This window comes from Megalops cyprinoides, chromosome 1, assembly GCF_013368585.1.
Source record: "Megalops cyprinoides isolate fMegCyp1 chromosome 1, fMegCyp1.pri, whole genome shotgun sequence".
Lineage (NCBI taxonomy): Eukaryota > Metazoa > Chordata > Actinopteri > Elopiformes > Megalopidae > Megalops > Megalops cyprinoides.
Window position 1 is genome coordinate 7,019,409 of NC_050583.1, and position 9,882 is coordinate 7,029,290.

Genomic DNA, 9,882 nt, shown 5'->3' on the forward strand with positions numbered 1-9,882 from the left:
GCGATAGAAAATAGGGAGGTTTTGTGACCGTACACCGCAGAGGCCCGTGCGTGTGTCTCATTACCCTCTGACGGAGCCTGCCAAAGCCCCCAGCTTGGAAAGCGCGCGCAGAAAAACAAGCAGCGAAAACATTTACTCAACAGCAATTTTTTTGAGGAATTCTGGATGTTAATTTAAAAAATCTGCCCTTCGGGGCTACAATGGGGCTTTGAGCCGCTCCACTGGAATATGTGGGGCCTGGCGACGGGCCAAGACCGGGCTCCCCTAAATCCAAGGAATAAAAAGGGCCCTTATTATTGAAAGCAAAAGTAGAGAGGGTGAGAGAGAAGGAGAGGCCAACACGAGCGCACGCACGGTAGCGGGCTGTCATAGGGGTCTGGGGTAGGGGGGGTCCCTGCCACATTCAAACCTGTGGTCACTACTAATGTGCAGCTGATCACGGGGGAGTTCAGGTCCTCGTGTAACGTCCCACATGTACACAGGGCTGCGTCGAGCAGCATGGGGCTGGGGTGACAGGTCAGAGGTGTCATGATGCTGTGTGGATCCCTAACAGGCCACCATACATATGAAATTGCCAAATGTGTCATCATGTTGGGGCAGGTGTCTGTCTAGCCATGCCCGAGTGAACCTGTGTGTCTGCTCCTATATGTTTGTGTGTGTGTGTGTGTGTGTGTGTGTGTGTGTGTGTGTGTGTGTCCTCTAACTGTTTCCTGCGTTGACCATCCAGTGCCATGACGGCTCAGCTCACCCATCCAAGAGAATGCCCCCCGACCAGCAAACACCACGAAAAGGGCTGTTTGCAAGTGGATCATAGCTGAGATGCATGTCCATGCCAACAAATTACATGAGATGGAGTAACTGATCAGTCGTGGAGCTCCACCCCCTTCTTCCCCAGCTCCTCCCTGCAATCTGGTCTGCCTGGGGTGCGGTCTTTGTGCACGGTGCTGTCTGCGTCTAAGCGGTCTGGACACACGGGGCAGGTGAGCCTGCTCAGAGCTTGCTGCGTTATCAGGCCGTGCGATCAGTGGCTCGGCTCTCACAGGAGGCCCAGGGCTCCGGCCCAGACACTGTCCAGCACCCTGCGGCCAGACGGCACGGCTATATTTAGGAACGTCTGGCGGCGGGGCCTCCGATGACACAACGCAGCCTCACCTCCTGAACAAGCCTGCTGCAGGGACTGCAGGAGGAGAGAGAGAGAGGGAGAGAGAGAGCGAGAGAGAGAGAGAGAGAGGGAGAGAGGGAGAGAGGGGAGAGAGAAAGAGAGAGAGTGAGAGAGGGGGGGAGGGAGAGAGAGGGGGAGAGAGGGAGAGAGAAAGAGAGAGAGTGAGAGAGGGGGGGAGGGAGAGAGAGGGGGAGAGAGGGAGAGAGAGAGAGAGACAGAGAGGGAGAGAGAGAGAGAGACAGAGAGGGAGAGAGAGGGAGGGAGAGAAAACAAGAGAGAGAGAAACAGAGAAAGACTAAATTTTATGTATAAGTGTGTGTCTTACAGGTTGCTCATTCAACTTGAATGGATACACTTCTGTTCTTATGTGCTTGTCACTCTGGATAAGAAATTCTGCTAAATGAATATAATGTGTGTGTGTGTGTGCGCGTGTGTGCATACGTGCGTGTGTGTGGGTGGGTGTGTTTTGTAGTAATTGGAGGTTAGTAACTATTTTGTTCACAATATTCATGTGAAAATTGCTTTGGCAATGGTACACATATGTGTGGTCAAGCCAATAAAGCTTGTTTGAATCTGATAGAGTGAGACAGGGGAGAGAAGAGGGAGGGAGGCAGGTAGAAAGTTCAAGGGAGGAAGAGAGAGAGAGGGAACAGGGGAGACGACAAATGGGAGTCAAAGAGGTGGGGGGGGGGTCAAATGGAGAAACGGGAGAGAGAGAGGGAGAAACAGGGAAAGGCAAAAAGCAGAGAGAAAAATACGAAGGAAGACAGAGCCGGAGCAGGGAAGAGGGAGAGACATGAGAAGCAAAAGAGAAAGAGGAAGAGTCACAGAGGGAAGCAGAGAGAGCGAGACAGATAGAAAGAGAGGGAGGCGAGTGCAGTGAGAGAGGGTGAGAGAGGGTAACGAGAATGAAAGTGAGGGAGCAAGGGAACAAGAGAGGAAGGGAAGAAGAAAGAGAAAGAGGAAAGAGGGAAAAGAAGAAAGAAAGGAGGGGTGAGAAAGTAAGATAGGGGACCGCTGCACGTCGCACATGTTATTATTCTACGACCATTCTGTTGATTACATTTTTTTTTTTTTAAATCTGTTGTTTAGCTTGGTCGTTTTCCCCTCCAGCGCGGACCGGAGTAATGACTTCCATCAGACAGTGGTGGGGGTGTTTTTATACGCGCTTGTGCGCTGCGCTGCTTTGAGGATCAAAACAGCCTGCAGCTGCAAGGGACAAGAGGGTGCCAGCTAAAAGCGCTTTCCTCCGAGCGTAGCAGCGAAAGCATCCATACAGGCCCCCTCTGGCCTCTACCTGGGACAGCCACGGGTGGACAGTCGTTGGGACAGGGGTTTTCTCTTTATCTCTGCGTGATCTTTGTCGTTTAGGGCCGAGCACAGTTCCACCCTCTTTGAGTGGGAAAAAAAAAAAAAACTGGTTTTAAAAGATTCAGCACTGGAGCATTTCAAATATGTTCCATTTGCCTCTGGCTTTTACAATTAAGGAAAAGAACAAGTACATTTCCCCTTTCTCTGAAATCCCGAAATGTCTCATAAATCCTTTATTTGGGGTTGGGGGTTTGAGGGCAGGGAGGTGGGGGGGGGGGGGGGGGGGGGGAGGAGACGCGGGTGTTTGGAGAGGTGCAGGGGTGGAGACAGGAATGTGCCCTTGCTGCTTTTGGAAAACCTTCGGCATAGCCGTCACGAGGAAACAGAACCGTGTCCCTAGCAACAGCGCAGCATTTCTGGATCGGGACCCAGAGCCGGTCTGCTTATGAATCTGTCTGCAGACCTGAGCTTGTTATAGACGCAGACTGATGCTTTGGCACTCCCGTACCTGAGCTCATTCCCGCTCTGCAGTCCTCAGCCCTTTGGAGCGATTTGTTATTAGAGGAGAAGGATTATATTATACATGGCAAGCTCCCTCTCATCCACCAGTGCCAACGGAAACATCTGCCAGGAAAACAGAGAAGGAACAGACACACAAGACGTTTCTTTTATGTTTTTTTATTATTTCTTTTTTTTCATTATTTCAATACTTCGTTTTTGTTTTTTTGTTTTTTTTTTTTTATAAAAAGCCATCATATTTTTCTCAGAAATAAGTACACTCTGTTTGAAAAAGGACAAAGGAGGGGGGATCGAGACAAAGACGGAGCAAAAGAAACTTCCCAAAGTAAACAGGGAAAATGGAAAATCGTATTGAAAATATTCCAAATATTTTCAGTCCCTCATGCTGTGTGAAGCCTTGGATTCCAGTTCAAGTTTTTTGTACTTTTCCTCGTACTGTATGTATGTATTTGATTTTTCATGCACATTTTTCAGCCCATTCGTGTCTTTGCAGTAAATCTATTCTTCCAATGATGAGTTTCAGTAAGACTGTGGGCAGCCCAGACTGACAGGGGGGGGCGATGCAAAACAGTGGTCATGAGCTTTGGGACGTGTGGTCTGAGATGAGTAATACATCTCCTCACAGAGGCTAATTGGCAGTTACCCCTCTGCCTCCCCCCCCCGTTCTCAGTTCACCCAGCCGTATTCGGCCCTTTAAAATGGGAAGTGACCTCTTGCCATCCTCACTTCCTGCTCGACATCCAGCTTTCTATACACAGAACAGTCACCAGATGACCCGGGCTCTGGAACCCAAACCCGGTCGAGTGATATCATAAAGGCTTTATGCTTTATGACATCACTCGACCAAACGGAGCAGAGCAGACACCGGGCTGGCCTGCTCAGGTCAGCGGAAGGCCTCTTTCCCCCTGTTCAGGCCTTAGGGATTCCTGCGGGCCACACGGTAACCAGACGTCCCCTCTTTCTGTGGGCCTTGCTCTATGCAAGCTCAGTTTTGAAGCGATTCCATTCATGTACCTTTTCAATCAACCTTCCCCACAAACCCTCCCGGTCACTGAGTATTCCTCTACCACAGGGTGTACCGCCTCCAATGAATGGAAGAAAACATGTAGGAAATTCAGCTAAAGGATCTCAGCGGTGTCTCTGGACAGCGGTTTGGTATAGCCGTCCAGGGAAGCGGACTCCACCCCCAGGTGGGGTACTGCTCCTTTTCCCCCCATGCACTTTTTCTGATTTGCTTCAGTAAATTTCCAGCTGTGTAAATAGCCAGGTTGAGGTAAAAAAAAATGCTGCCTTATGGATATGACACTGGATATAAGGGTGTCTGCAAAGAAGACAGTAACTTCAATGTCCAACAGAATACCCAAAAATATCACAGAAAAACATATTTAAACAAAATACACTGAGATTTTTTTTTTGCTTTTTTTGCTCCATCAAGAGCACACCTTGTGCAAGAGGAAGCGGTACACCAGAGTGTCCCTTTGTCTTTAGACCAGCATAACTCTGCTACAGTACATATCTTTTTTTTTTCTTTAATACTATGTGATTCGTCCTCTTTGTTGCTGTGCACAGTATCCCATTTAATGTTGGATTTATTTTCTGTTTTTTTTTTTTCTTGGCTTTTTTACGCAACAGCCTTTGAAAAATGGTCTGTGACATTAACTCAGCAGGGGAGGGGGGGGCAGAATATTGCTGTGTTTCACTCTCCAGGAGGCCTGAATATTGCTGTTTTCACTCTAAGTCTGACATTCCCTCTATACAGGCCTCGTCTGACATGTTGCACGGTGTGGCAAAGCATATCTTAGTTAAGGAGGAAGTATGTAATGGTCAAATACAAACAGGAGAGTTTTCCTACAGGGAGTGACCCCTCACCCCGGTGGGATACTGTTAAGAAGTGAGGATCATAACCCCAACTGAATTCCAAAAGCACACACCCACATTACATAGTATGACACAGCTTATTTGCTTAGCAGACACCCTTATACGAATTACGTAGGCATTATGTTTTGCATGTTATCCATACACAAAGATGGATATCAACTGAGGCAATTCAGTTTTAGTAGTTTGCTTCACCTAAGGCAGTAAGACAGCAGTGCCCCACCTTCAAATTGACATGCAGCCACATATCTCTATCTGTGTGTGTGTCTGTGTTTTTCTGTACGTGTGTGTGAGTGTGTGTATGTATGTGTGTGTGTATGTGTCGTTTGCTCACTGGAACTACTTTTGCCTGTTTTCCCAATCATAAATTGCTGTGTGTATGTTTGTGTATTGTGTATGTGTGTGTTTGTGTACATGCGTGTGAGTGTGTGTGTTTGTGTACGTGTGCGTGTGTCTTATTGTGTATGTGTACATATATGAATATTTATCTACATATACACAAACACACACATAAACACTGTTTACGTTTGTGTGTGCGTGTGTGTGTATGTGTGTGTACGTGTGTGTGTGTGTGTATGTCTCTTGTTCTCACTAGAGCTATTTTTGCCTGTTTTCCTGACCGCTTTCGTAAATGGCCCGTCCCACAGTCCGGCCTGAATTTCTCTTCTCTGGCCAGGAGGTACGACAAATGCGCACAAACCGTGTCATTTCCTCTGAACTCTTCATAGTCTGGTTGGCGGAAAGCGAGCGAAACCCCCCCCCCAACCAGACGGGAGATGGTGTCAATGGCGCACAGCAACGCGGCGCGGGAAACAGCGAACTCTCCGCTTTGGCGGGAAACTCTACAGCGGGGAGACTTCTGTGCTGCTGTTAAGTCAACTCCAATGGATACGCTTCTGTTCGCTTGTTCTGGAAGTCGCTCTGGGTAAGAGCATCTGCAAAATGAATGTAACAGAATGACTGTAATGTAGCACAAGAGATGCAACGGATGGGGCTGACCTGTCGTTTCCCAGCACAGGAAGTCCCTGCACTCGGCTCGCAGACGCACACGGTAAACAAACCCTAAGGGCTTCAAGGGCCTCCTGCTTCTCTTCTTTTTAGCACCCTGTAAGTACATGTCTGGAAGTCGTTGAGGGCGATTTTACACGGGGGGGGGAGAGAAGGGGGATTCAGTCAGCCGCGTTGCTGAGTAATTTCTGTAACCTTGCATATCTGTGTGTTTTGGTGGTGTGATGGCGGGGGTGGGGGGGGGGAGCGTCTTGGAAAGAATGAATGCTGGGGTATGACTCAGATCTGTGCAGTCCTGCCACTATTTTGACACTCTGACATTGTCATGGCAAAGTATTACATTGGCATTTTTCGACAAAAAAAAGCAAAAAAAAACAAAAAGAAATTTCTCTTGTGGGGAAAATAAGGGCTTTCTACAGTCACGTCATTAGAGAAAACAACAACAACAACAACAGCAACAAAAGCAAAACATAAAAATACAAACACAATAAGGTAGGCGATATAGTACTACAGCCATCGTAAGCCCAGGAAGGCTCAAGGTTCTGGACTCCTGTCCAGGTCTTCCTTCAGCTCCTTTTTTCTTTTTCACAGCAAATAAAAGTCCTTGTGTACTTGTAGTTCATGCCGGGCTGTTACTGCATGAGGCAAACTACAGTTTCAGTATTTTCATTCTGTTATCAGCCATCACAGGCAGCAACGGGAGAGACTACCCCACCTCAGTGCAGGTTTTCCCCAGAGGCACGGACGAGCAGAGTGCCCCGGGTCCAAAAATACAAGTGCTGCGCAGGTAAGCACACGAAGCCCACCCACCTGCTCAGGTCTTCCTCCCCGCGACCTCTGACCCCTGTCGAAAGCAGGCACAGGTCAGGGCGTGCTCACAGACATACCTCTCTGTGTGCCGGTCCAGCAAAGTGATTATCAGAAACAGTTCACTTTTTAATGCCTAAAACATACATTAACGTATAAGCTGAACGTGTGTGGATGCAAACAAAGGCACTTCAGTTTTACCCTCAAAAAGTCTTAGAGAACAAATCTCTTCTGGGACATTGCACTTGAGTGTGTTTAAATCTGTTTTTTTCATCATTAAATCATCTGGCTGTACCATACTTCCTACCTCCTGCCCTCAATAGTCTTAGTCTTTCTTGGCAAGGAGAAAGGGTTTAAAAACCAGAGCTCCCTCTAGTGGGGGGAGGTCTGAAGGACAGAGGCAGAGGTCAGAAGCAAGAGGGCTTGAGAGAGGCCACATTGTTGTTGGCTGTACAGTGCGCCTGCATGAGTAGGACCTCATACTCCTGGTCACTCTGGGAAGGGGGCGGGGAGGGCGTAATTTCGGCCTGCTTCTGGGACAGGGCCCCATTGTCCATGCAGGCCTTGACCCCCTCCAGCTCCATCGGCGAGGGCTCGTCCGCACGCAAGTCCGAGTGGCCCTTGGCCCTCTTCCTCCGCAGGTAACAGACCGTGCCCACCGCCACCGCCACCACCATCGCCATGACGACGGCGGCGAGCGTGGGCAGCAGCATGGCGGTCAGCCGCCCGTCGGTCACCCGTGGCTCAGCTGCCGAGGGCAGCCGGCCGTCCATCACCTGTGGCTCGGGCGTGGCCGGGTGCGTCTGGCCGGCCGTGTGCGCCTCGGTGCAGGAGCTGTCCCCGCCCCCGGGCTCCCCGAGGGGGCTGGCACAGACCGAGTAGGTGGAATTCGGGCGCAGGCCTCGCAGGGTGTACTCCGGGTACGAGGCGGGAACGCTCAGGTGCACGGGCCGCCTGTCAGGCCCCGACAGGTTCCTGTAGGTGAGCCGGATCCCGCGAAGGTGCGGCCGCGTCTCGATGTAGCGGTGCAGGTCCAGCAGGATGGAGGTGCTGGTCACCTGGCGGGAGCTGATGTCAGGCGCCGTGGCAACGGCCACGGTGGAGACCTCGGCAGGGGGCGGCGGCGGGAGTTCCTCCTGGCCCTCGCAGTAAGGCCCCGAGAAGCCCGGCGCGCAGGTGCACACCAGCTGGCCCCTCTGGTCCAGCTGGCAGGTGCCCCCATTCAGGCAGATATTAGCAGGGCAGATGAGGTCGCCGAGGTCCTGGTTACCGCCACCGCCGCCGCTGCTGGGGGAGGCGGGGGCCAGGGGCGGGGGGTCACTGTCGGTCTCGGCGGAGGGGCCGTCGCTGGGCGGGGGAGGCGGGATGGCGGGCGTGGTGCCGGGCAGGGTGGTGAGGGCCGGCGGCTCGGGCGGGGCGCTGCTGCCTGGCGTGCTGGCGGCGACGGTGGTGGTGGGCGGGCAGCCGAAGTCCTTGTGCTCCAGCCGGGCCAGGACCTTCCCGGCGTTCTTGGGCGGGAAGTGGCAGCGGGTCTCCTCTGTCCTGCCCAGCTCCACCCGGCCCTCCTGCAGCCAGCCGGGGAACCAGGCCAGCGGGCACAGGCAGTTGAAGGGGTTCTCGGCTGCCGTCAGCTGCTGGAGGCGGGGCAGCAGCCGGCGGAAGCCCTCGGGGAAGCCCTGCAGGTTCAGGCCGCTGACGTCCAGCTCCTGCAGGCTCCTCAGGCTCTGGAAGTCCTCCGGCCTCAGCTGGCCCATGGGGTTACCGGCCAGGCTGAGCCGGATGAGCCCCCGCGCCTCCCTCACCGCCGCCGGCACGGCCCTCAGCTGGTTCTGCGACACATCCAGGTCATGGAGGTTCCCCAGGGCCCGCAGCAGCTCCGGCTCCAGGTCGCCCAGCCCCAGCTTGGCCATCTTCAGCGACTCCAGGTTGGGCATCTGGAAGTTGGCAGGGTTGGGCGGGGGGAGGGGGTTGAAGCTGAGGTCCAGGAGGAGCAGCTTGGGCAGGCGGAGGACGGGCAGCGCCGTCAGCTGGTTCCCCTGCAGCTTGAGCTCCAGCAGCTGGCCCAGGCCCTCAAACGCCGCCGGGTGGATGCTCTGGATGCGGTTGCTGTGGAGATAGAGGCGCTCCAGCAGCAGCAGCCCGGAGAAGCTGCCCCGGGAGATGTGGGTAATGCCGTTGGAGGAGAGGTCCAGGTTGTGCAGGGAGGACAGCGGCTCGAACACCCCGTCCGGCAGCTCGGACAGGTCATTCTGGCTCAGGTCCAGCAGCTCCAGGCTGCTCAGCCCCGAAAAGTCCTCCCGGTCCAGGGCGCTGATGCCGTTCTGGAAGAGGTAGAGCTGCTGGGTGGAGGCGGGCACCCCCCGGGGTACGGAGGGGGAGCGGCGGTGGTTGCAGAAGATGGACCCCGGGAGGTAACAGGAGCAGTCTTTGGGACAGTCGCTGGTCAGCGCCTGGGCCGAGAGGAGGAGGAAGAGAAAGAGGAGGGGCAGCAGAGGGAGGAAGGGCTTCATGATGCCGTTGACCTCACCCTACCCCCCCGAAAAAAAGAAACCTGAAAGACAAACAAGGGACAATGTCAAAGTTTGCGGGTGTAAAGCTCGGTAAACGCTCAACCGTGTTAGCTCAGATAATCTGGTTAGGAACAACTAAATTTCTGCAGTTAACCTTTCCTGCAAGGGTATCAAAACAAGTCAGTGTCATAGCAGGTAAAGAGCATGCCATGTTTCAAGCAACATCCTTGACAAAAACAGCTGTGTTTTGGGGGGAAATTTCTGAATTCAGACCCCATAGACAGCATATTAACATTATTTCAGATCTGAAGCAAATTATTTCTAAAAATAAATCCTTTTTGGTAACAACACTCTGGGAAGGCTTCTGTATAAGAATACAACACCGTCATAGATATGATAGGTAGGTACATTTTAAATCCACAACCAACAACACAGAATGTAAGATGTCACCATCCATGCCAAATCAGGTTTTACCATGACACACCAAATTAATCTGTCATCATAAAGTCACTAATTTCAATGTCATAATATATACCATTTTACCATTTATACCATCATATATACCATTTTATATATATATATATACCATTTTTGCTCCTCAAACCCCAGCACAGCAAAGCCCAGCTCAGCATAGACAAAACATTTGACAAAGTGAAGAGGTTAATCTCAAACACCCAGATAAAACTAAAC

At 51.9% G+C, this 9,882-nt stretch overlaps 1 protein-coding gene across 1 annotated transcript; it reads right to left on the minus strand.

Moving 5' to 3' along the window:
* Positions 1-6,148: 6,148 nt before the first annotated feature.
* LOC118781637 (vasorin-like) lies at positions 6,149-9,228 on the minus strand. The gene has a single exon (XM_036534647.1). It carries the CDS (start codon positions 9,190-9,192, stop codon positions 7,090-7,092), a length of 2,103 nt encoding a protein of 700 aa, XP_036390540.1. The 5' UTR covers positions 9,193-9,228; the 3' UTR covers positions 6,149-7,089.
* Between the last annotated feature and the right edge of the window lie 654 nt (positions 9,229-9,882).

Excerpts from the sequence above, each read along its gene's own strand:
- LOC118781637 (XM_036534647.1), bottom strand. The coding sequence starts at position 9,192 with ATGAAGCCCTTCCTCCCTCTGCTGCCCCTCCTCTTTCTCTTCCTCCTC.